The 27270-nt window shown below is 39.4% G+C and overlaps 2 protein-coding genes across 3 annotated transcripts in view; both read right to left on the reverse strand.

The window, feature by feature from the left end:
- The window catches only part of MYOZ2 (myozenin 2), a 31346-nt gene extending 25720 nt beyond the window's left edge, over nt 1-5626 (reverse strand). The window contains exons 1-2 of the mRNA XM_037509523.2: nt 5323-5626; nt 4668-4768 (exon numbers count right to left, since the gene is read on the reverse strand). Coding sequence (XP_037365420.2) covers nt 4668-4768; nt 5323-5507 — 286 coding nt within the window. The 5' untranslated portion in view covers nt 5508-5626. The remainder of the gene's footprint in view (nt 1-4667; nt 4769-5322) is intronic.
- Nucleotides 5627-8188: 2562 nt separating this feature from the next.
- SYNPO2 (synaptopodin 2) overlaps nt 8189-27270 on the reverse strand; it is a 187417-nt gene continuing 168335 nt past the window's right edge. The window contains exons 9-10 of one of the 2 annotated variants that reach the window (XR_008551521.1): nt 10343-10417; nt 8189-8617 (exon numbers count right to left, since the gene is read on the reverse strand). The gene's annotated coding sequence lies outside the window, so the exon portion shown is untranslated. Of the gene's footprint in view, nt 8618-10342; nt 10418-26208; nt 26226-27270 lie in introns of those variants that run through there. The other variant, XR_008551523.1, reaches the window with a different exon arrangement.

The following is a 27270-nucleotide window of genomic DNA, read 5'->3' on the forward strand; positions in this document are numbered from 1 at the left end:
ATTGTATTTCAGTAGATCTGCCTGCTCTGCTCCCCACTCTGTCTCTGGTGAATCCTCTCAACCTCCTCCCCCTGCCCCAGCACCTCTGACTTATACCCTAGTTTTTCTACACATAAATAATTTTTTTTTTAAGGAAGAAACCCATCTGGGATTTATTATTTTCCCATTTCATCTTTCTGTGCCTTGATTTAAATCTAAGAACATTTTACAAAGCTTTGAAAATTTTTCTATTAGCCAAAATATTATCACTTAATAGCCACATAAATCTATAAGCATTAGAGATCTGAGGTGACCAATATTAATTTACAGGATTGAGTTACACAAACAGACATATCTAGTATAGCTTAGGAGAGCTTAAGCACATTAAGATAGAAAAGAACAGCAAAGAAATCTAATGACATGATTAATACAGTCTAAGATATGCTGATGCAGGAAAAGTAAAAGAGGTTGCACGTCATATTTCATCACAAATACAAGATTTTCTACTCTGCACTTTTCAAAACGCCCTTGTCATTTATGTCAATATTATCATTGCCTCTAATGGTGAAAAACTCAAATACACCGACATTTGACTTCGACACATGGCACAGTAACTCGGAATCAGGAATTTCAAAATTCGGTGTATCAGCGAATCTGCCCTCCTCACTGGGAATCTGGTCTAGTCAAGAGCCCTGTCAGCAACAGCTCTCCATTTAGAACCTGGGCTTCCTGTTTTCAGACCACAAAGCTAAACTCTTTTCCTGAAATCGCAAAAACAATCTGCCCAGTCCTCTTCTGTGAGCTGGGAAAAGCTGTTCACCAGTCATGAAGGGGAAAAAAAAACCCAAACCAAAGCACATACCAAAAAGCCCTCTCAGAGCCCACTTGAAAAAGCTACTGGGAACTAGGGCAGCCTAAGGAGGCATCTCTAGGCCTAGGAAACTTTCTCTGAACTGTGAGCAAGAGCTGAGCTTAAGATCAGGGGCACAACGGCTCAGTCGTCTATGGTCATATAATTCCAATTGCTTTCCCTCTCACTGCTGAACAGATAGCAGCTGCTCTACGTTGTCTCTCTGTGTTTCATTCGCATGCCCCCTTCTCTTTTTCTATCAAGTTATTACTCCCTATGGTTCATCCTTCTATCAGAATTCAAGTTCCTGAGTGAGAAGAACATAACACCGAAGAGTATGTTTAGATTTAGATTTAGGGGTGATTAATAGAGCTGGGGGGCACAGGGCTATTACAAGCCATCTTTTCTTGCAGAGAAAATCGCCTATTTTCAGGTGATGGTAATGCAACTCTGATGCTTCTGTCTAGAGCATGGAGGTTGTGTTTCACAACCGTGACAGAAAACAGCTAATACCACCAGCTGGCCTGCTTCTAATATTGATTATGCTCATGAAGATGATGACAATGATGATGATGATGATGATGATGATGATGACTGTGAGATGATAGGAAGGATGTTCAGTTTGCAAGTTTGCAGTCTTGGTGCTAAGGGATACTTTTTATTAATTACCTGTTGGGAATGTAGTATATTTGCTCACCAAAACCATAGTGGATCCATAATGAGTAACATTTGGGGTATAATTAGTGTGGTTAGGTATATTTTACTCATTCGACCCAGTCTTAAGTATTTTGGCCTATATAACTAGGGTTTTTTCAGTAATTCTTTGTGATTATTTCTCCCTCAGATGGAATGAGTGCTCTGATTTAAAATGTTACCTTTTTGGAACCCTTTTACACTGTTGGTGGGAATACAATCTGGTCCAACCACTATTGAAAGCCATGTGGAGGACCCATAGATTACTAAAACTGGAGCTACCATATAACCCAACAATTCTACTCCTCGGAATCTACCCAAAGGACACAAAAACATTAATTCAAAAGGTAACTGGCATTGCTGTTTGCTGCAGCACTATTTATAATAGCTAAGACATGGAAATGATCTAAACGCCCGAAACAAATGACTGGATCAAAATGCTGTGGCATATATACACAATAGACTACTACTCAGAAATAAAAAAAAAAAAATAGACTAATGCAGCATCATGGATGGAGCTGGAAGGGATTATGCTCAGTAAAATAAGTCAGAAGGAAAAAGAAAACTATCGGATGGTTTCACTTACAGAAGGTATAGAGAAATGAACAAAGGGTCAGAGAAAAAAAAGATGAAACTGGCAGGCAAATTATAGATTTGAGACACACAGCAGGGCAGGGGGAGGGAGGGGTCAAAACAGAGGAAGGAAGAGCACATGGGATTGTGATGATGGATCATGAGTGAGGAGGTAATGGGAGATTTATGGGGGTTACACCTGAGGGGAGAAATCATATATTGTACAAAAATGAATAATGCTATTAGAAAAAAAAATTAAATAAACATAAAATGTTCCTTTTTTGATTCTTTTCCTTACTGACTCAAAGGTTCGCCAGCTGTGGTCTCTCTTCTGACAAGAGGTGGACTAAACACCCAGCTCCTGTTTAGATGACAAGCCATCACCTTGTCACATTTTATTCTTTTCCAGGTTAAATATTCTTGGAAAGTGATATAGAAAATAAGTGAGCTAGAACAACAACAAAAATCCTGATGCTCAAGGGGAGAAGGTGGGAGAAAGCTTTGAGAATGTCATTCCCTTATGTTTTATACAGGGAAATCTAACCCAAATTTGATTTACCTTCTCTTCTAATTAAGATCAAAAAAGTTGCAAGCTATATTCTTAAATAATCCATATTATTACTGCTGTGAAGTGCTGGAAAGTTTGGAGGACTATTCCCCAAAAAGTTTCCCTGCATCCACATTGCATTTCTACATCCTTAGAAAATAATTATAACCCCCTTGTTCCGGATCTCTAAACACCATGTCATAGACAAAAAGTCAAGTTCCCTATAAGATGTCAGAGAAAACACAAAAGGGAAATTATTTAAATTGTTTCATAGAGAATGAGAGCTGTTTTATCTGAGATGAGTTGAGAAAGAGTCTGTGATTATCCCAGCATTATCTGGAATGCTTGACCTCTAAACAAGGACAGGGCATGTGACTGCACTCACTGGGCTGGAACTCGACCCGTGACTCAGGGAGGACATCAGTAGGCTTTATATGGCCAGGAGATACTAGTGATGAGGTAGTAACTTTGGGAGGTTTCTTTTTTCACCCTTGAAATATAATTGTATTTTTTCCATTGTATTTCATGAACACCAAAGTTATTATAAAAAAGGAAAATATTCTTCCCCCTGCAGGTCTATATCAGGAAAAACACAGAGTAGAATTTCACACATGATGTGAAGTAGGAATACATTAAATAGATCAAGTGATTTATGCCTGTGAGTGTGAGCCATTAGAAATGATAATTTATGCCAAGTGAAGTTTTAAGGAAAATAATTTAGTTTCAAACTCAAAACATAACTGATGTTTGCCATATTGATCCAAAAACACTATAAAAGTAATTTCAAGTAAACTACCTGAAGCAGGAAACACAAAGATGCATACAAAGTTAAAAGAAGCATGAGTTTTAGAACTGTGGATTGGAAAAATTTCAGTTCTGAGACAGGATTCAGGATGATTTCACTCTATTCCAAGCCAGTCTGACATCGTAGTAAAACATGGGAACTAAGTTGAATCCAGTATGGTGATTTTGTATTGCAGAAAATAGAAAATAAAACTTCACTACAAAAGCTGTTAAACTGGACCACATTGTGTAAGGAACATCTAAAACAATCTTTGCTTGGTTCTATTTGGCTTGCTTTATGGAAGGCGAAATATAAAAATGCTGTACTTACCAATGTTGCTGGCCACTCCCACCAGATCACATGCCTCTAGTCTCAGTACTGCTCAGGTGAAAGGTTACATCCCTTGTCAATAAAGGGGAAGTAAGGAGAACCCTGAAGACTTGCTCCACAAATAAATCTGAAAAGTCTCAAGTCAGCCCTTTTAGGGGCCTGGGATATTCTACTTACTCACTTTTCAAATTGTTGCTACCCTTTGGTAGTGAACAAAGTTGAATTTCTCCTAAAACAGTGAAAATGTATAGAGACATTTGCTAGCACTTAAGAAAAAGGAGTAGAATATCATTTTCACATTTAATTTATATTAAAAAACATCTGTCATAAGCTTTATGAAAACTGTGCATTTTCCTAGAAATTGTTAATAAAAATAGACATCCATGCAAAATACCTTGGGAAATTAAATACTAAATGTGAAGATTGATTTTAGGGTTAAAGACATTCACAATGACTTTAACTTCCCATTTGATTAACAACTTTTTTAAAGAAAAGAATGACCAAGCCTATTTTGAATGCGTTCTGTAGTATAAGGTAAAAGAAGCCAAGATATGCCATGTGGGATGCACTATGAAGACAAGGTTGTATGAACCCTGTCCAAGAAAGAATTGCGGGTGATATTAACTGATAACGCGAAATGTGAAAGACAAACCAAGCAGAATGTACATCAGCTGTCAGATTGCTTCATTCCTTTAGAGCAGTTGTTCATCTGAAAATAGCTTCCAAATGAGAAAGGATGACTGAAAAAGATCAGTTACCATAGGCTGTTCTACCCCCCTCCCAGCTCCAAGTTTGTTACAGCAGAACAGCAAGAATTGAGAGGAAGTAAACTAGAGAATATTAAATAACAGCAGGAAGAGTCTCTATTCATGCTGAGCTATGTTATTGCGGGGAAGGATTTTTATTGGTACCATTTCCATGGATTTCCTTCATGATGGCTGAAGCTTGCTGCTTCCTCTGCTTCACCATGGTACTATGTGATAGCATGGCTTTTTTTTTTTTTTTTGTCTCCCTGTTAAAAATAAAGGAGCATTATTGAAGCAGTGTGAACAGCTCATTTGGAGTGTTTTATAATTGTCCCATTGAGAGTGTGTTTGTTCTTTATTAAGACTTTATTATTGCTTTCTACTGAAGGACTTTAACATGCATTCCCTGTCTGATGACAGAGCATGGTATTCATCGACAGACAATGTCACGGTGGACAGAGGATGGCACTGAGCGTCCCAGGTGGGGCTTATGTATACGCCAGTGCAATGATCCCCAGGCTGGGAGAGACAACGGAACCACTGGCATCCTTTCCCTGCCCTTTCTCTTCTCCACAGTTTATTTTACTGTCATTGTTTTCTTACTGGCATTCACATGTACCACTACCATAGCACATCAATTCCAGCAAACTGTCAGAATGAAGAAAGGACCCCAGATTAAACCAGAACTCTTTGGTGGTGACGTTTTAATACAGGCATCAACAGCTAGCTTTTAAAGCAAACAATGTCCATTAATGAGTCACGACTCTGCACTTCCTGGGACAACTGACTAATAAAATATTTTAGGAAGCAATATACTCACCTTGCTCTCTGACCGTGCTTTTCAGCAGGGATGAGTCCCAATTTGTGGAGGAAAGACTGAAGATGGAATATGAATGGCACTTGGGCCCGATGGTTTTTATCCTTGAGCCTGGGACGGCATGGTCCCCGGCTCTGACTCAAATTGGGGACTGAGCCTTTCTGAAGAGACTGGCATCCAGCTGACATCAACCGACTATATATAGCTCCAAATACTTCAGCTACTCATATCTTCCTGGCGAAAGGGAGGACCCGAGAGAGATTAGGTTCTCTCCATTGTGTTTCTAGTGTGTGAGATGGTTGAATGAACATACAGAAAGTTTTTTTTTTTTTTGAGAAGCTTTGGTTGGAAGAGATAATAGCCAAAGGAATATTGAAAACTTCCTAGGATTTAGCTCTGATGCTACATCTAGTGGAGGTGGCAAGAGACACAAGATTTTGAACAGAATGATAGATAACAGTTAAAATGAAAGTACAGGCAATAATAAGAGTTTCAAGAAGAAAAGAGCACTGGGAATGGACAAATAGAACCACACTTTAAGCAGGAGAACTTACCCCATTTTTTTCAGAAAAGGTGGGTGATACGTGAATAGTGAGTGGGGTGTGCATTTTGAAGTGAGCAGTAGAGGCTGAGCCATGAAGTCACCTGAGCAAAAGCTGAGGCTCATAAATGGGTCAGGATTAAAGGCACTGGAGAGAACAGCCTACAAAGTTGACCCGTCACTGCGAGGTCTGGAGCAAGGGTTCCTGTTGGGACAATGGGTCAGGGTGGTGTCCTTACTGGTCTCTGAACACAGCAGCATGTTCCCATTTCTGGGTTTTTCCTTTCACTATTTCCTACTTGCTGGAACATGCTTTCCCCCAACTCACATGGCTCCCTGTCTAGGGTGGTCAGGACTGTGCTAAGCTATTGACTCCTTGCAACATCCACCCCCAGTCGCCCTGTTTTATCACACGGTGCAGGTCTCCAATCCCTTACTGTGCTTCATTTTTCTTAGCATTTTCCATCTAGTTAAGATGAAAGTCGAATGGGAGTTAACAGAAAACCTTCCACAAAAAAATTTTAAAAAGATGGAAATTTGTTTTTCTCATATGCAAACTTAGATCAGAAGTAAATAATCTAGGATAGAGTGGGTGTGACTGATACAGTCACCAGGGACTCAGTTGCTTTCTAGCTAACATTTTGCTCCATTATTCCTAAAATACAGAACTTTTGGGCCTAAATGGCTGCTCCAATCAGCTCATTTACATTTCAGTTAGCAGGAAAAAGAGAAAGTAATGAACAAGGGACTGTCTCTCCTTCAGAACATGTCCTGATATTGCTCGACCTCTTTTCCTTATATCCCATTGTAAGCATAGCTATCCATTACTGAAGAGAGGATAGGAAACTAGGTTTTATTCTGGGTGGCCCTGTGCCCAGTGAAAATCCAGATGTTAACTTACTGACAAAGGAGATAGTAGTTACTCGGTGATAGTGCTCAGTTTTTGCCACAGGAACACATCAACATGTCTCTCTGTCTGTCTACTGTCTGTCTATCTATCTATCTATCTGTCTGCCCATCCATCCATCCATCCATCCATCCATCCATCCATCCATCCATCCTTCTATCTATCTATCTATCTATCTATCTATCTATCTATCTATCTATCTATCTATCTATCTATCTATCTATCAATCATCTCTACCATCTATCTGGTATCTCTTTTTCCTACTAATATATGAATCTCATAAGGACTAGGGCCTCATTTATCTTCAGTAGCAAGAATTACCTCTAGTCTACAATAGGCTCTCAATAGTCATTGAATGAGTGAATAAATGAATGAGTTGAAAATTAGTAGTTGTATTCATTAAAGGCTTGGCTTGAACTTGAAATTCTCTTCCTGTTTCCTCAAACACTAAGACAAAAATAGGATTGTAATGAATGAATAGTCACTTGAATATAAGAAGTTGGTGACCACTTATGGGAGAAGTTGGTTTGCAGAAAATTTTTAGTTATATAATTTTGTGCCTGATCATAGGATGATAGTTCAAGGGAGGTTTAAGGTAACCTGTTACAATTGCTTTCAAGCAAATGTTTGCATTGAAATTATTAAGTACCAATGAGAAATACCATCTAAGCAAAGTCAGTGCTTTTAATTCCCTCTCAAAATCCCCCAATTGCCCCTATGCTCCAGCCTTAAGCTGGAGGGTGGTCAGGCCGAGTCTCTCAAATTTGTAGTTTTCTCCTCTGTAAAATGGAGATTACAGCGTCTACCACATAGAATCAGGAACATTTTCATGTAACAACTTGATTATATTTAATAAATGCTTAGTAATATTTCCTGCAATATGAATGGGTTTAGAACCTTAGAACAATCAACTGATTTATCAGTTAAAAATAAAAATGTATTCAGAAAACCAGTTTTCTTACTTGCTCACCTTCATGCATTTCCAATTTTAAGACAGGTATAGGCCTACAGGTTGACACAGTGTCTTTAGCAGACAATAATATTTATGTTAATTTTGATTTCTGAAATTAAAGGAGGTATTTTTAAATAATTTTAAAGAATGTAATAATTTATTCACTCTTATTTTTCAATTATACTTAAAATTGTTTTGTTTCCTAAGCTCATTTATAAATTTCTCTGATAACTTTCTGGTTTCTGATTTATTATTTGCTCCAAAAAGTAAAATAAGTCATTGGTATTGTAAGTTTGAATCAAAGTATGCTCTCTATGTGCCTTCAGACACAAAGGCTAAATTTTAAATGGAAACTTAATGGTTATTATAAAGCACTTTCAGATGGTTCATCCCCAAAGCCCATGCATTTAAATTTTAAATCAAGTCACAATTAATATATTTCTATTTCATCTGCACAGAGATCTGACTCTAGATAAAATTTCCTTCACATTTGTCACATTTTGATCTGTCTTTGTCTGTGGCTCTGTCCTCACATCCTAAGACCAGGACAGTCCTCTGCCAGTCCTGACACACGGACATACTGTGGGGCCTCTCCTACCCTCAGGGTCTCAGGATCCCCTCGTGTGCTACCCATCTGTCCTCCTGAGGCTCCTTCCTAACCCCAATATAACCAGAGTAGTGCTTTATCTTTCCATGAAGGCCCTAAGTATTTTAAACTAACTGGTGCTAAAGAGAAAAGATGACTCTTTTCTTGGAGGCAAAAATAATGGGATTTTAATGACAGAACTTGGTGCTCAGAAGGCTCACCAGGAAGAGGTTTTGGGGAAAGTTTTTCAACCCTTCTGGAATCAGATTATTTCCATTGCTACAGCTGCACCTCCAACTTCTCCAACACTCACTAAAGGAGAGAGAAAAAAAGATTAAATAAAGAGAATCTTATTGCCAATATCTAACAAATACTAACAAAAATCCACACTACAAAGACCCGTGAAAGGCAACCTTATTCGTCCAGTGGTAAACACAGGCCCTTCAGCCAAGAGGTAAACAAAGCCCACATTGATCTTCCTCTGACTAAGCACTTGTGTTTTAATTCCGTGTTTCTCCTTGTCCCATTTTCCATCCATATTAGATGGCTGTGGGCAGTCAGCGATAAGGGCAGGATGTGGGGATGCCCAGGATGTGGGGACTCAGTTCATGCTGGTGGGCAGACAATGGTACCAGTATGGAGGGTGCACACAGAACTCAGAGAGGACAGCTGCCAGGTCAGTGCTGAGTGACAAGTGAGAGAAGGTGGATCTTTCCTTTCCAGCTTCAGGGCCTCAGAGAAGGGGCTAATGCTGGGAAAACGGAATCTGGTGGAATGACAAATGTGTAGAAATCTCTTAGCTGGCGAAGCTGTCCGTGGAAGCACGGGCTTTGCTGTGTGCCAAATGCCCTCTGCATTCTTTTTGGTGGTGAGTTGGCTTGCCGAGTCTTCTGTGGTTTCCATTGTCCTGTATTGAGGTGCTCACAGTTGATCTCCCTTCCCAGGCCCTACCAAGGGCAGAATAGCGACAGGCAACACAAGAGTGATCACACTAGCCGCTCAGGGGAGGCTGTACAGCACAGACAGATGAGCTTGGAACTGGTCTTCTTGCAGGACAGGCCTGAAGGCACCCGCAGTGCTAAGAGGAACCACTACTGCTACCATTTAATTAATGTTTGCTGTGCATCACCCTAGTTTTATAGACAGGGAGATTGTGGTTCTGAGACATTAAAAATCCCCAACACATCATACAGGCACATCACAGAGATGGATTTAAAAATGGATTCTGGGGCCTCCTCGGTGGCGCAGCGGTTGAGCGCTGGGTTGCGAGGCTGCCCGCAGTCTCTGCAGCGCCGGTTCGATCCCCGGCTGCTCCCCGGCCACCACAGGAGGGTCCCACATGGCGCGCAGACCTCACCTGTGGCCCGCTGCTCCCCTCAGCAGTGTACTCCGGTCCTTCTGCCTGTTCTGCTCCCCGCTCTGGCTCTGGTGAATTCTCTCACCCTCCCGCGCTTCTGACTGTACCCAGTGCTTGTATAAATAAATAAATCTTTTTAAAAAATAAAAATAAAAATAAAAATGGATTCTGTCTGACCCAAAGGCTTCTGTATTTCCACTCTACCATACAGAAAGCTCTACCTTCCTCATTTATGAACATCTTTGTATTGCTATCTTCACAAGAAAGATAAAGAAGCCGAGTGGAGAAGGATCAGAATTATTTCGACGTGTCCCTTATTGATTCCCTTTGGAATTTAGCAGCCCAATCCCAGGTTGATTTTGGCTGAGATACTTTTTCCTTATGGTATTTGTGGTTCTTTTCCAACTCCTATTTCTCTGGTTTGCAACCTTCTAGAGTTCCTCTCAGTGTCTATTCTCAGAGTGCTTTCCTTTCCTTCAGCTGTGCAAATACTGAAGTTATTAAAATGTTGAAGATAAACAAATGGAACATGTGCCACTTGCTGTGCAGACCTCTCCTTCCTCTCCTGGCCCGCGAACCACACACACGAACACACTCACCACCTGTACTGCCAAAAATAAGGCTCACATTCAACCCTATCAAAAGAGCCCATTTCCAGTAGGCGAGGCCAAGAGTTTTACCTCTCTTTCTCCGAGGATTTATTTCTTTTACTTAAGCATTTCCTTCTAGGCTCTTCAATTAGGCCTCAAGGTAATCTGGGGAGAAGAGAAGAGAGAAACAGTGTCAGTGACCAGCTTGTCAAGGACAGATGCTCATGTAATAGGGTGGAACTTCGAAAGAAATAAAGTTTCATATACAGAAATATTAAGAAGCAAGTTGCCAAAGCAAACCCACAAATCATTTTTTTCCCCTTGGCTTGCTTCATCCCACATTTCCTTTCACGATTTCAGCCAGCCAGTATTTTTCCTGTATCTACAGAAGCATTTTCTAGCAGTTCTCTCACCTGCAAGAAAATCTACCCCTGCTTTCATATACAAATTTAGCACAAGCTAATTCAATAAAAGTTCGTGAAACAAAATATAAAGTTCTTTTTTTAAGATTTATTTATTTATACAAGAACTGGGGAACAGGCCAGAGATGGCGGAGGGTGAGATGATTCACCAGAGACAGAGCGGGGAACAGAACAGGCAGAGGGACTGAAGACACTGCTGAGGGGAGCAGCGGGCAACATATAGGTAAAAAAAAAATGTAGTGATAGAACCTATACCTCAAAGTCATATATCACATGCTAGGAATCACCGGCATGACTAAATAAGGACAGTCGTAGTATTGCCGTCGTGAGGCTATTGCATTGCATAGTGATTACTATAAAGTCTGACACATAGTAAGTGTTAGCCATTATTATGGCTAACATACGGCACATGTTAGCCATTATTAATGTCAAAAAGATTAACTTTAGCACCAACACCTGAAAGGATGATATCAGAGGATGGGAATTCACCTTAGATAATAATGGCTGAATCCCCTTTTGCAGATTAGACAGAAGTGGTAAGTCACAGGCTGAGGATCACAGAGGTAGAAAGATTAGAACGTTTCTTAAATGAGAAAGATATGGAAATGACTTGAATTATGGTATTATTCCACATAAATAAAGAATGAAAAAGAGGGATTGGAAAATGTAAGGCATCTAGAAGTGAACAGTAAAGGGTCTGATATACTTGGTAACATTATGTCCTGTTTGGGAGTGATTTGTGACTGCATCAAACCTGATGCCATTAACAAAATCTGAATTGTGTGACTAACTCTCCTTATTTTGAGTTTATGCTCACCATACAAACTTCCACTAATCTACTGGTTTCCTGTCATTTTTCTAACTCAAAAATCATCTACTCTTTTTCTCATTAAACTATGACACATTTTACAAGTAAAATATTCAGTGTCTAGTAAATGTTTGTTGAATGGATGGATCCTGTGTGAATGAACGGATGAATAAGAAACTGGAAAAGAACCAGGATAGCAAAGTTCAAAAACAAAGAGAATTCTAGGGTTTGTCAAGTTGCACACAGGGATCACAGAGAATGATGAGAAAAAGTCATGGGACTTGCAAGAAGTAGGTCATTGGCAGGATTTAGACCTACCCTTTCAATGTAGTAAGAACAGAAACCAAACACAAAAAAATGGAAGGCAAAAACAAGTGGGTAGGAGATGTGAGCTGAAACTATTGATTTGAAGGGGCTGACCATGAACTAAAAGTGAGAGTTCAGCTGCCAGAAAGGAAAGCAAGTTGTACCTGTGTGTGTATATGTATCTGTGTTTGCATGCACACTTTGGAAGAGGAAATTTGAGTGTGTTTGGATATTAGAGAGAAACAGTGTTAATGTGTAAGACAATAAGAATCCTGATAATTTGAGATTTGGGCAGTTTGCTTCATGATAGACATAAGCCTATGATGGTTGACATTGGGAAGAAATCCTGGTAGGAGGAGAGAAGCATATGACACTCCAAGTTAAAAGGGAAATGTTGGTTGAGGTTTGGAATTGGGTCCAGATATTGCCATCAGACCTTCCAGCCATCTCCAGGGAAAATGTACTGGGGACCAGATTCTGATCAGGTCCAGAGGTGCCAATCTCCAAATATAATTAAATTTAGAGAGGCTGTATCCCATAAGTCCCTTTATAATACTTGGGAGACAGTCACTAGCAACTTTCAATTGTGCAGAACCTGACCTGTCTCTTGACCTACTCACGTGTATTTCCAAATTGTGACAAGATCTCCATTTTGGTGACCTAAAAACAGTTCACTATTAATATGTCCCAAACTGGGCATATTGTCCTTCCTCTCAAACAAGCTTCTCATTCAGAATTTCCAATCTCAGGAGAGAATATGGATATTACTACCTATCCAACAGAGCAAGCCAGGAGTCACCCTAGAATTGTCTTTCTTCTCCCCTGCTTTATAGACTAATCAAGTACTTTAGTCACTTAGGCTGAGCAAGAGGAAACCTACCCTTCTGACCCAAAGGAAAAGAGGAGAAAATAATCTGATTTGCTGACACTCAAGACATAGATCTAGTGGAGTTGGGTGGTGACTATAGTCAATTGTGCTGAGATGACACACACAGTTGTTTCATTCTTTGCTCCCCATTCTAAGCTTGCAGCCAATGCAGAAAGGCAACTGCAGTCCAATCTTCTTGCTCTTCTCTCCTGTTTCTTCATTTTATATGACTGACAAGTTTGACTTTGAGTTTGTAGGCCCTTAGCTCTCTACCCAAGGCGTTGTTTTAGGAATGTTCCCTCTGCCAGCTGAGTTTCTTTACTTGGTGAGTCTCTACTGATTTTGCTATGGCCTCTTACAAATATCTCCACCTCCTCAAAATCTTCTCTGCTCTTCCTCTGTAGAGTCTGTGTTTGCTCTTGGGCTGCTTGCTCTTCTGGGCTTTGTTGTGTTGTGCTTATATATACAATACATGTATTATGGTATTTGTTCTCTTTAGTCTAACAAGACTCTAATGTTTCATTCCCCAGTAGACTGAGTTGCCTTGTAACTCTGGTGCTTAAAATAGTGCTGGCATATAGTAGGCATGTGGAAAATATTTGTTGATTAACACAGGATAATGTTTGGCACATAGCAGGAATATAATATATATTAGTTGCTTTCACTGCTGAGATATATAATACATATTAGTTGCTTTCAACCACCTATTCTCCATTCTTATGTCCTCATTCCATGACTGCAGAGGTGAATCAAGAAGTGATGGTGGTTTGGGGATCTTTAGCTTCCTTGTTTTGTATCAAAGCTCCTGATGCTGAAATAGTGTGTATGTCAAGTAAACATGACCTCAGCTCATCTCAAATAAGCACATACAGAAAAAGTCAAAAATGCATCTTCAGTATTACCTCTCTTGAAACACTGTCTTTTTTGACTTCAGAAAACCACTGATTCCTGGCTTTCCTTCTCTGGTATTTTTAGTCTAGTTATTCAACAAATATTTATTGAGCAACTATCATATGGTAGGTGTTATTGTAGGCACTGAGTAATAAATACAAATTTTAAATTTCCCACCTTTTAAGAGGTCACATTCTTTTCCTTCTTCTTTTTTTAAAATTAAGTACCATTGGGCCTCCCGGGTGGCGCAGTGGTTGAGCGCTGGGTTGTGAAGCTGCCCGCAGCCTCTGCAGCACCAGTTCGATCCCCGGCCGCAGGGCAAGGGTCCCACGTGGCGCACAGACCTCTCCTGCCACTCGCTGCTCCCCTCAGCAGTGTACTTCAGTCCTTCTGCCTGCTCTGGTCCCTGCTCTGGCTCTGGTGAATTCTCTCACCCTTCTGTGCTTCTGACAGTACCCGGTGCTTGTATAAATAAATAAAATAAATAAAATCTTAACAAAAAATTAAGTACCATTGTTTTACATCCTTGTTAACACTTTGACAGTGGTTTTCGCCCCTCAGGTGTGGTCACTGTAGCTCTCCCAAAGCACCCATAGTCCTCCACCTTAGTCCATTTCCATTGTGCTCTTGCTCCCTCCTCCCTTCCACTCATTCTCATTCATTTTCTTCCCCTCCTGGACACCTTGGATCGATGGTCAGCTTTCAAGGGTTGGTTTTAAAGTCTGTCTTTGTCTGACATTTTGTTTGGTTTCTCTACATTCCACATATAAGGGACACCATCTGGTATTTTTTTTTCCTTCTGGCTTATTTCATGGAACTTGCATTCTAGTGGGAGAGATGAATACAGGGTAAGAAGGATAAGTAAAATGTACTGTATGTTATATAATGATAAGTATTAAGAAAAAAATGATGTGGAAAAGGCAGGCAGCATTGCTGGAGAGAGGAATGGGATTTTAGACAATATGGTAAGAGGAGGCCTTACTGAAACTGTGAAATTTAAGTAAAGATCTGAAGGAAATGCAGGAGATATTTGTGAGGATATATTCCAGGAAGAAAGAGTAAAGTTCAGGCATGTTTGAGAAAAGTGAAGAGGCTAAAGTGATTAGGGAAAAGTAAGAGACCAAGAAGCTAGGAGGTTGGTCAGAGGTTAAACAGACCTCATCGGCCATCATAAGGATTTAGGATTTACTGTGGGATAGAAAGCTATTGGAGGGCTTTGTCCAGAGGAAGGAACTAGTATGACTTACTCTGGTGGTTCTGTCGGGAATACATCACAGTGGAGCAAGGACAGAAGCAGGGACACCACTAAGAAGGAAGATTATGTAATAATTTAGGCAAGAAATGGCAGTGGCTTGGTTCCAAGGTGGGGAGCAGTGTGGTGGTGAGAAGAGGTCATGTTCAGGATATATTTTGAAAGCAGAACCCATAGGGATTTGCAGCTGGATTGGAGGTAGGCTGTAAAAGGGAGAAATGGTTCCAAGTGTGGGGACCTGAACAGTGCAAGAACGGAGTTGCTATCCTCTGTGACTAGGAAGACTCAGAGGCTGGTGTTGGGGGGATGGTCAAAAGCTGAAATTTGGACATTTTTTTTTTTATACAAGCACTGGGTACAGTCAGAAGTGCGGGAGGGTGAGAGAATTCACCAGAGCCAGAGGGGAGAGCAGAGCAGGCAGACTGATGAAGTACACTGCTGAGGGGAGCAGCAGGCAGCAGGAGAGGTCTGCGTGCCATGTGGGACCCTCGCCCTGCGGCCGGGGATCGAACCGGCGCTGCAGAGGCTGCAGGCAGCTTCACAACCCAGCTCTCAACCGCTGTGCCACCAGGGAGGCCCTGGACATGTTTATTTTGAGATGTCTATTAGACATCCAAGTTGAGATGAAAAGCAGCCTGCAGGATATATGAGATTGAATTCCAAACCAGAAGTCTGAAATGGAAATAAAAATTTGAGATTTTTTTCAGTGCTCATATGGTATTTCAAGTTGAGACTGGATGAAATCGTCTTTGCTGTTTTAACACTGAAATGCAACAGAGTTCAATCTTCGAGCCTCTTCTCTTTTCTCTCTATACTCACTTATTTCTTATATTTCCCTCTCACACTCCATACCAAATTTAGTCAGCAAATCCAAGAGCGATTCTGGTCAGCATATCCAGAAATAGACCCCTATCCACCACCTCCATAGTTATCACTCTGACCCATCCCTCACCCAGATTACAAGCATCTCATCACTGATCTTCCAGTCCACATGTATCTCAATTAATTCTACTCTCAAACTGTAGCTAGAACTCTTAAAATTAAATCAATTTACCTCAGCTGCTCCAAATGCTCCAAAGACATCCTATCATGGATTAAAATCCAGCCCCAAGAATGACCGAAAATCATCCTCCACAATCTCATCATATGTCTACCTTTCACCTGCTCTTGCTGCTCTAAACCCCCTGACCTCTATGCTGTTCTCAAGCACCCCAGGCTATTCTCTCTGCCTGGAACATTTCCCCCCAAGATAACTCTTAGACTCATCCCAACCAACCATAGGTCTTTGTTCAATGCTACCTTCTCAGTGACACATTCTTTGATCACCCTGTTAAAAACATAGCACCTCCCCCTCTCCAGATCTCCTTCTACCCCCCAGATCTCCTCCTCCCTGACAAATTCTTTTCTATAATACTAAATGCTATCTGCCATATTCATGCAAATACTATGAAAGCACAGATTACTGTTTTGTTTTCTGCTGTATTTCTGGCACCAAGAATGGTGTCTGACATATTTTTTGGAATTTAATAAATATACTAAATGGATGAATGAATGAATGAATGAATGACTATATAATCCAAGCAAAAACAGTCTTCTTGTTATGTAAATGCTGACTCAGGCTAGTCTACTAGAAGCTCTTCCCTTAAAAATGCCCACTCTCGAACTCTGAAAGACCCAAAGGGTGCACAGTAGAATGCATAGGCAGTTGGAGCTCAAGTCTTATTTAATGGCTTTTTTAAGTCATACCTATGGGAGGCATTTATAAAAGTGAGTTGCTTTTGAAGAATTCATGGTACAAATCGAGGAGAAAACTATGCAAAATGTGACCTGCATTTAAAAACTTTTGATGTAAATGGTCACAACTTTCCTTCAGATGCTTCTAGTTCTTAAAGAATTTTTCAAGCCTGAGAAGCTGGGTCAGCTTGATTGATTTTCATTAAAAAGGGGGAGGAGAGTCTTTAGACAGTTTTTCTTCTGCAGAAGAAAAGCCAGATGGAAAGAATGAAGTTGCTCCTGATAGTCAGAAGGAAGGAGTATGATCATACAGTTTTAAGTGTGGGCTGAGATTGGGCAACATCTGGGTGCATGGAGGGGAAAGAAAAGAAGGATTTTGGAACAGTTTCCGTGAGAAATGGAGGGGATCAAGTGGATTAAAGAAGCTTTACATATTAATAGGTTAAACAAAAGAACTGTTCTTTCTTTCGTCTAGATTATCCCAGTTGTATGACCATTATTTTCTTTCTAAGTGCATCCTATGGACTTGGCTGCAAACGAGCCTCTAAAGAGGTGAGTAAATCTATCTAATGATGCCATCTGACTTGGAAAAAGTCTTGGTCCAAAATGATCATTTCAGTTTTGCCTAATAGACAGAAGTTCATTCTAAGTAGCAAAGAAGATCAGGGGTTAAACACGGTTGCTGGTTTTTATCAAACTCTGCCCTCAGACTAGAGCTGATTGTTTATGAGGGAACAGTTGCATCTAGTACTTTTACAAATGAAATGTGTGATTCCACACATGCACAAAACTCCTTTTTATCAATGAAAGAAGGAAACACTAAGAGAGAGTAATCAATGAAAGTACAAATATTTTTTGGTGGTTTCCCTTTTTTTGTCTAAAATTTTAATGCAAATCATTTACAATGTCATAATTATAAAATTTCATTAATGTTAGGTATCTTGTAGTTCTCATCCTTTTATGCAAGGACTATTAAGTCACTGATGAACTGGTGCCAGAAAGGACTAGCCAGACCCTTTTCACCATCTTTTAAGGGAGCTCTAAGTGTGGAATTCCTGTATCCCATAAGTGAGTTATCATTGGATCAGTTGGTGGTAAAGGATCTGTCATAAAAAAAAAATCTACCTAATTCATTCTTATACTTCCCAATGGAGAATTAATTAATTGCCTTGACTAGAATGCTGAGATTCTAGGAACCCTGGGAGAATAATCAGAAGATCCCAATTGATACTAAATTCAGGGAAATGTACAAACAGGATAAACACTTCCCCACAGCCTCCCTCACTGTTGTTTTCTTTGGGAAAAACTGACATCATTGGAGCCATTTTAAAATAAGGTCTGCAAGGCACAGCTACTATGCCAATCCCCAAGGCAGAGTCTAATTGCCAATGTTCTGAGAAATCAACAAGATAAAGAATATTCTGTTGAAAGTTTGATAAAAAGAACTTTCATCTGCTTTTACTTTGTGACTCCCACACCTGACCATTTACTCTTACCTGACCATCATTTCAGGTACTACTTCATCTTCCACTACCTCATCCTTTGATTTCTACTGTAAGAACTCTTCCTCCCAGCACCTACGTAACCTCCTCAGGACACATTTGGGGTTTATATTCTGAATCTGTTCTCCCCAAATTATAATTCTTTGATCCCACATGTGCTTTGTCTTGTAAAGTCTTCCTGAATCTTTGGTTAACATCTGCATTTTAGCAACGATGTTTTCTACACCTCTGTGGTTTGTCAGAGACTGTGTTTCAAGGGTTCTATATAAATGTACTCATTTAATCCATACAACACCCCAGATAAGAGGTTATCATTAACATCTCTCTTGAATGGGTAGGAAAGAAGACTCAGTAACTTAATTCCACAGTTTCTGAATGATGTTGTCTGGACTCAAAGCCACACAGGTCACCTGGCTTCACGGTAGATGCTCCTTATACTCCCTGTCATGGCAACAAGGTTCAAAACATCACAATTGCTATTTTCCCATTAAATCTGATAATCCTTGAGGGCAGGCACATCCCTAACACCCACTGAGATGTTTGTTGCCTTCTGTACACACGGTGCTGGGAAAACAAATCGATAAGTCATTAGCAAAAGAAAAAAAGACCTGAACAATCAGATCAATATAACTGAGGCTGGGGAAGATGCAACTTCCTGAGCAGAAAATTTACAAAGAACCATGAACCTCTAAAATCATTTTTGGAAACTCAGGAACCAGTTATAAGATTCGTAAGTACCATTTCTCCATTACTCTAGACAAAATCCTTACATATCCTAAGCCAGACACTAGACCTGGTGGGCACATGAAAGTAAATAAAATCCAATCCCATTCAGTTTCCAAATCATCAGTACAGAATGCATTCTAGAAAGGGATGCAGACTAATTATCTCATAATTACATTCTCCTAACACCCAACAGTAATAGTGGCTATTGTATAAGAAAGTATAGGTGCCACTTAATTTAAATTACAGGGGGCTCCCTCCAAGAAGTTTCAAAAGCACACTCTTTTGATTTGGGATGATGCATTCTAATCACTTAATTTGCAACCCCTATTCCCTCCAATGCATTATTCTGGGCTTATACTGTAGGATATATGCAGGAACACTGCCAGATTTGGAGTTTTTCCCACCAGAAGTAAGCCTGCTAAGCCAGAGGGGAGAAGGGAGCTCCAGAGAGAAAGTTACACAAAGAATTCTTCTCAAGGTCATAGCACACTCCCCTTCTTTCAAGCTGCTATTCCCACCTTAGAGTTACAATAAACAAGTAAAAGGTTAAGCTCCTTCTGAGGGGAGACACCCTATCTTTCAAGGCTGTTCATTATGCAAACATCTCTGGCAAGTAGGTTAGGAACAAGACAGTCAGTGTCTCTTATCTTTCAATTTTTTAGGTTTTCACTGTTATTTTTGAAAATAAAGCTACAGAGGTGCCTGTAGGAGACTCTGATAGATGAATACACAGCTAAGATTTTGCTTAAATATTTCAGTGGCCAATTCTAACAGTGAACATTTGGAAGTGTCCTTTGTGTGACGAAAGACTCACACTTTTAACTATGTTCTTTATACAACAAACTATGGGACAATATTTCAGTTCTTCGGAGTCTGTTCTCCATCAAGTTTACTACTAAATATTTGTAGAAAGAAAGTTTATTTAATAAATAGTATTATGTATTTAGAAACTTTTTTTCTTATAATGTTCTATTTCTCAAATTTTATTATTAATATCTGAAAATGATATGTAAGTTAACAAGCATACTTTTAAAATGTATATACATTGCTAAGTTATGTAGCTTGGCTTGGAATAGTTTTGAATTTTATGAAACATGAACAGATTATATGTATTCTGTAATCTGGCTTTTCCACTGGAAAAAAAATTTAAGATTCATTAATGTTATATTTAACCCCTGTTTACTCATGTTCACCACTGCATAGTACTCCATTGTATGAATACACTCATGCATTGCTTAATGACTGGGATACATTCTGAGAACAATGGGAAATTTTGTCATTGTGCCAATGTCAGAGTGTAATTACACAAATAGCCTAGCTACACATGTAGCCTACTAGGCATCAAGGTTCAGAGACCACTGTCAGTCTGAATCATGGTCCATGGAAATGTCTTTAAGTGGCATATAACTCCACTACATTTTACTAATCCAGTCTCTTACAGACACATACTTGTTTTTTCCATTAGAAGCAAGACTGATATGGGCTGTTGTACTTGTCTATGCCAGAGCCTCTCCAGAGAACAAACATAGGAGTTACATTCATGGGTTGTAACAATTGTACCAATTTATTTTCCCACTGGTAGCCTATAAGAATTGAACTATACTTTCCACCCCCAGTAACACCTGATAGGTTAGATTTTAACATCTTCACCAATCAAGTGGACATAAATAGTACCTTGTGCTTTTATTTCTATGTCCCTGGTTACTAAAATGATTCATGCCCTCTACGTATTTATTGGGGTCGCTCCATTTTTCTCTCTGAGAAATGTCTTTCTCTATTTTTCTATTGAGTAATTTGAATTTTTTCATTTTGACTTTTAGGAATAATTAAATAGTCTAGTTACCAATCCTTTGTTAACTATTTGTATGGCAAACATCATCTTTTTTTGCTTTTTTAATTTTCTTTTAGCATCTTTATTTTATAAGTACACATTAAGCAGCATTTACCTTTCATGTATTTGAACATATCAACCGTTTACTTTATGATTGGTGTTTTTTCTATCTTTTCTAATCCAAAGGCATAAATCTTTTCTAGCTCCTTCTAAAATGAACAAAGTTTTGCTGTTTCACATTTAAGACCTTAACCCATCTGAAATTAATTTTGTATGGGTCTGAGGTAGTGTCCAATTTTATTTTATACTCAAGTGGACAACACTTGTCCTTGCTTCATTTTTGAATAGCTCATCTTTCCTAACTGATCTTGAAGTTCAACTCCACCATAATTGAAGTTTCCATACAGTTGAAAAATGGTAAAGATATTTGCGACTGAGGTCATCATTTTATTAGTCTATTGTCAATGCCAGATGCCTCAGTGAATTGGGGAATCACTTGAAATGAGTCCACCAAAGATCAGAACTGATGAATTCTGAGTGGTGCAGAGATTGGGACCACTGTCTTTTAGAGGCTCCTGGAAACCTAGGCCTTGTTCTTTCTTGGTGACCTTGCTACCTCTGTGGTTTCAAGTCATCCCTTGGGGCTTGATTTTTCATTTCTAAGATGCTGGGGTTTATCTGGTGTATCATCCCTAGCAGCACGGGTTACAGATGTCCTGATATTCCTGACCCCCCAGGTGTGCCTGGGGCAGCACAAGCCCCTTGCCAGTCACCTTTACTCTGTGGTGACATCCCTTTATTCGAGTGTGCCATACAAACATTATTTTCCATGTGTACTACATTGTGGAAGGTTGCAGAAGATGGTCCAGAAAATCTTCAAACAGTCCTGTCTTTAAAACCCTGAATTCTAAGCCTGAACTATTAATGCATATTTTCTCCTCCAGGCAGCTATTTATTGAATGAGCATATTGTACCCAAAAGGGATGGGCTTTATACAGAGTTCCTTCGAACTGAAAGAAATCTTCAAAAGGAGTTGCCTATCTTTATGATTGAGGAAATTCTCAAGACTATATTGTCAAGTGACTTGTTTAGAGCCAGGAATGCTCTTCTAAGAAAACAGTTCTGATGACTTGAGCATGCAAGGCTGGGGCTTCTAGGACACAAATCACATTTGCTTATGACTAGGTTCCTTGTTTTTCTTCACCTCCTCCCTTCTTTCTACAAGTACAATATTAAGGAGACAGCTTAAGTGACCTCATGTCCTCTCCTTTCCTTTTTGTTTATATTTAATTGTTGTATGCCTTTGTTTTACTTTATATCTTCAATCCCTGCTTCCCTGGTATTTTGAACTTGAAATAAGAGAGCTTGATTTCACTTCCCCAGGACTCATACCCATAAAATCTACAAAAATATTGCCTGATTTCGCAAATACCAGAAAGCATGGGTCCCAACACGTTCCAGTTCTGGCTGTTTCCATCATGATTCTGAGTCACACTTAAAGAAGAATGTTTAGTGCTCGGCAACCCAGAGCTCAATCTGGCCTCAAGCGGCACTGTTTAGGCAGGGATACAGTGTGTTGTTAAAACAACAAATTCCTGTCTCCTCTCCAGACCTACTAAATCTAAACTTCCAGAAGTGGGGTCAGAGAATGTGAAACTCTCCCAAACTGTAGCTGTAGCTTTAGAGACTACTTCTCTGGAAAATAGCTGAGAGTAAAGCAGAAAAATGGGGGAAGTGTTGAAGAAGCTTTCAGAGAAGGAGGAATGAAATCTTGGCCTGATGAGGATGAGTGGAGCAGGCTATTTGGCCCAGAAGGAGTGGTGTGAATCAAGGTACAGGAGCAGACACCATGGCAAGTCTTTGAGAACTGTGAATAGTGTAGTTTGAATACATGGATGCCTGATATGGCATGGGAATGGAGGTAAAAAATAAGAGATGGTGGATCTGGAAAGTAGATTAGAACCAAGTTATAAAAATCTTGAATGATAAGGCATTGCATTCTACCTCATAGGCAATAAAAATCATCAAAGCATTCATAAATGTGGTGATAATGTGGCCAAAATTTTGTTTTATAAGATAACAGGGCAGCAATGTGGAGGGTGAATTCAAGGTAGAAGAAACTGGAGAAACAAGAAGAAACAAAGAGACAATCAAAGATTATTAGAGTAGCTCAGAAGAATGATTACAAGGTAGTCGTTAGGGGAAATGGAAAAACGGGCATATATTTAGAATCATTCGTTTATTCAACAAATATTTGACTGTTCTGTACACGGTGGGCTCTATGATAACTTCTAAATAAAAACAACACAAACCATGGATGTTCTAAGACAAATGAAAAATATGTAACATGTGGATATGTGTATGTGAGTGAATAGAACAATTATTTTAAATAATGTTATCCTCTTTGTAGAAGAAAGAGAGATAGGGCCTCCCCAGTGGCACAGTGGTTGAGCGCTGGGCTGTGAAGCTGCCTGCAGCCTCTGCAGCACCTGTTCGATCCCCAACCCCCGGCTAGGGTCCCACATGGTGCGCAGACATCTCCTGCCATGCCCACTGCTCCCCTCAGCAGTGTGTTTTGTTAGCCTGCCTGTTCTGTTCCCCGCTCTGTCTCCAGTGAATCCTCTCATCCTCCGGCACTTCTGACTGTACCCAGTGCTTGTATAAATAAATAAATAAACAAACAAACAAGCAAACAAACAAACAAATAAATTAATAAATCTTTTAAAAAAAAGAGAGATAAATTTACTTTTCCTTATTAGACACTATTGAATTTTCTAAAGTGTCTATGTGGTGTATCACATTTCGAAAATATTATGATTTTAAAATATATATGGTTTTGTCTCCCAGAACTTTAAGTGATCAGATGCATATGTGAACTACTATTACAGAGTGATAAGGTAGTTGTTATAACAGACATGTGTGAAAAAGTCACTGAAAACGTGTTAGAAGTGGTATATAAGCACATGTTCAAGAAGCATCCAGGTTATATTCCAACATCTTTTACAATCTTTTTTCTAACGCATTTCTTTTTTTTTTTTAAAGATTTATTTATTTATAAAAGCACTGGGTACAGTCAAAAGCACGGGAGGGTGAGAAAATTCACCAGAGCCAGAGCGGGGAGCAGAACAGGCAGACTGACGAAGTACATTGCTGAGGGGAGCAGCGGGTGTGGCAGGAGAGGTCTGCGCACCATGTCATGTGGGACCCTTGCTGGCGGCCGGGGATCAAGTGCTGCAGAGGCTGCGGGCAGCTTCGTAGCCCAGCTCTCAACTGCTGTGCCACCGGGGAGGCCCATCATTTCATTTGTTTTAAGACTCTTTATTCCCAAATAACATTATTTAAAAGTAGTTTTGTATTAAAAGACTGTTTGTATATTTATACACCTACACATTTAGACTTTGTAAAAAATTGCAAGATATTTTGCATAGGACACAATTAAAAGACTTTTTAAGCCACTTAATTCTGATTATATTCTTTGCAGTAATTATGACGAATAAATCTTTTTAAACTCTATTCAACGTAGAGGTGAAAACATTTCCTCAGAAGGATTACATTCAACTATTCTTGTTGACAGGGTGGACAGGCTATGGGTTCACATTATCATATAATTTCTGTAAGTATTCCTTTTTTTAAAAAAAAATTTAGCCTAGAGTATTTCTTTTTCTTCCTTTAAAAAAAAAAAGATTTATTTATTCATGCATATAAGAACCGGGGTACAGGCCAGATGTGCGGGAGGGTGAGAGGATTCACCAGAGACAGAGCAGGCAACAAAACAGGCAGACTGACTGAAATATACTGCTGAGGGGAGCAGTGGGGGAGACAGGAGAGGTCTGCCGCGCCATGTGGGTATCTCCACAGCCGGCCGGGATTGAACCTGCACGGCAGAGGCTGTGGCCAGCTTCACAGCGCTGCGCTCAACCACCTGTGCCACCAGGGAGGCCCTCTTGTAACTATTTCTGATGTAGATAATTGATACAACTTTTCAATCTTTCAAAATTTACAAGTAAAAGCATCTTTGGAAAATGGGGAAAAAGGACTACATAATGAACTCTGTAGTGACAAATAAAAATATTTATAGTATATATTATACATGAGAAAATGTCCTGCTTAGCTCTTTTTGACCATTTGGATGTGGCCATTTTTGTTGAGCAAGTAGGCAAAATAGCAATAACAATAATGGCAACAAAAATACCAACTTAATATGGTGAATGAAGATCATTAAAGATGTACCAACCTAAGGTCCATCATTCAATTAAGAGAATGACCAAGGTTACAGGGAGGCTTCGAAGAGGTCGAGTGAAATTCTGCTTGTGTTCTCATTGACCTGCAATGCTGTGTGACAGCATTCAGTGCCAAGTCAGTTTTAGCAGTCTCATTTTTCCTAACTATGCTCAAGGCTTCTATTGCCATCAATAGTGGCAGTAAAAGCAATAGAAGTAAGAGGCAAGAACAACAACAGGGGGCCTCCCCGGTGGCACAGCGGATTGATTGCAGCACTGTGAAGCTGTCTGCAGCCTCTGCAGTGTGGGTTTGATTCCTGGCTGGCCAGGGAGAGTACCACATAGCGTGGCAGACCTCTCCTGTGCCTGCTGCTCCCCTCAGCAGTGTATTTTGGTCATCTAACTGTTCTGCTCCCTGCTCTGTCTCTGGTGAATCCTCTCACCCTCCCACGCCTCTGGCCTGCACCCCAGCTCTTGTATAAAAATAAATAAATCTTATAAAAAAAGAACAATAAAAGGGTAGTGAGTTTGCCTGAGTGAGTTGCCTGAGTTTTCAAATTATGCACGGCTCCTCATTTATGGACTTTCCATGAATACGTATATTACTTCTTCATCTTTGCCAAGTTACCTGAATTTGCAAGTCCTAATTTAGGAAACATGGGAGGCAGGCAGGCCATTGGCTCACAGGGAACAAAGTTTGTTCCCTTTGTTTTATTTTTACCATATAAAGCAGAAGGTGCCATGTAATTATAGGACTCGATTATTTATACTTTCAGTCTAAACTAGGTAAGGATTTATTCCTCTGTGTTTTTAATCCCTATTTTTCCCATATCTAATTTGCTAAACTCTTAAATTTCAAGATATTATTTGCCAGAACAATGATCTACATTTTGGTGTCTGATGTATAAATAATCTTCCGAGAATAACTGGAATTTTTAGTATTTGAGGAATCTGAAGAAATACCTAAAAGTATAGTATTTGTTGTACAATTTATATTTGTCACATCAAAGAATCAAAACATCGAATGTGATACTTACTTTAAACTTGTGGATGATTGAGAAGAATTTGAGAATCATTAAAAAACTAATTTGTTGAAGCCTCTGATTATCTGCAAAGGATAAAATTACTCTCTCTTGTATTACAAGGGTCTGCTCTTTCCTCACTTATAAAAACCAAGTTTAATTATGCATTAGCTATGCATCAAGTGCTACATGTCTTTTACATATAATTTTTGTTCATGATTTTTCCCTGATTAACCTATACAACAAAGTGCATGAATTAGGCATCTCCACTCCCATTTTACCAATGAGTTTGATGGAATAAGGAACTTTTCCTCCAGGATGATTTGAAGCTAAGTTTGTTGGATTCTAAATTCTGCAAACGTCACCTCTCTGGGCATCACTTTTTGATGTGCTATTAAAAGACAATAAAACAAATTTACAAATCTACATTTTATATTGTGGGAAAAAGACTTGCCTGAAAGCCCTCTTTCTTTCTAGTCACTAATCTGAATCCTAGTTAGTGAGTTCATGCTTCCTGAACTAACTGTACTCTTTCGTTCTATGTGATGAGAGTTCTTTAATTCAACTAACAGATTAGGACCCCAATTCATGAACACACAATACAACAATTCAAGAAGATACACTGGCACACATTCTTACTAGACAAAGAGCCTAGTCAAAATCTGTGAGAGAAAAAAATGAGTCCTACCTCTTGAATGAACTATTCTAGGGCCCATGTTGGGGCAGTTCCAAAGAAACATTTCTAGAAGAAAAATTAGAAATTTAGTGATAGAGGTATTTTGATAAACTGTGAATTATTTTTGCTTTATGGATCTTTCTTTTTCTTTTTATCAGTAGTTCCCTGTTACTAGTAGCTTCTGGTAAATCCTGGGAAGTCGTATTGTCTTATATGTTCAGGATCTCTTAAGTCATTGTTACTAGAGAGAAGGAAGTTGAATGCTTAGAACTGAAGTGACTCATGATTATAACAGTGAATCATTTACTCAGCCAAAAAGAGAGCAAGGAACTTCCCATTTATATGAGTTGTACATTAGCAACTCAATCTGCCTTTTCTCCATTGCTCCCTCTTCAAATCCACAGCTTTATAGAAACAATGACCAGGCTTGTTCTAGAGAGTGAATTGCTACTTCTGCTCTCTGAAAAGTCATCAATTTGAACCAGAATTTGTTCTGTCTTTGGCATATAAACCTTACGATTTGCTTTTGAGGTGTTAAATCTAGATGTGAAGATAATGAGTTGTTGCTAATTGTCTGGACAAATTGCTTTAGTGTGGCTTCTTCCTGAAGAACAAAGACTGAACATCAAACAGCCTTGATCAAGCTGTGAGCAGGCATGAGAAATGAAGCCGCATGACCTAATGCCCTCTTATTTTGAAAGCTGGCTTACGCCCACTAGGTATGTACCTGGTATGATGTAATATTTCAGAAGAGGCACTG

The sequence above is a fragment of the Talpa occidentalis genome, unplaced genomic scaffold (assembly GCF_014898055.3).
Source record: "Talpa occidentalis isolate TD23 unplaced genomic scaffold, MPIMG_talOcc4v2.1 talOcc4.13, whole genome shotgun sequence".
Lineage (NCBI taxonomy): Eukaryota > Metazoa > Chordata > Mammalia > Eulipotyphla > Talpidae > Talpa > Talpa occidentalis.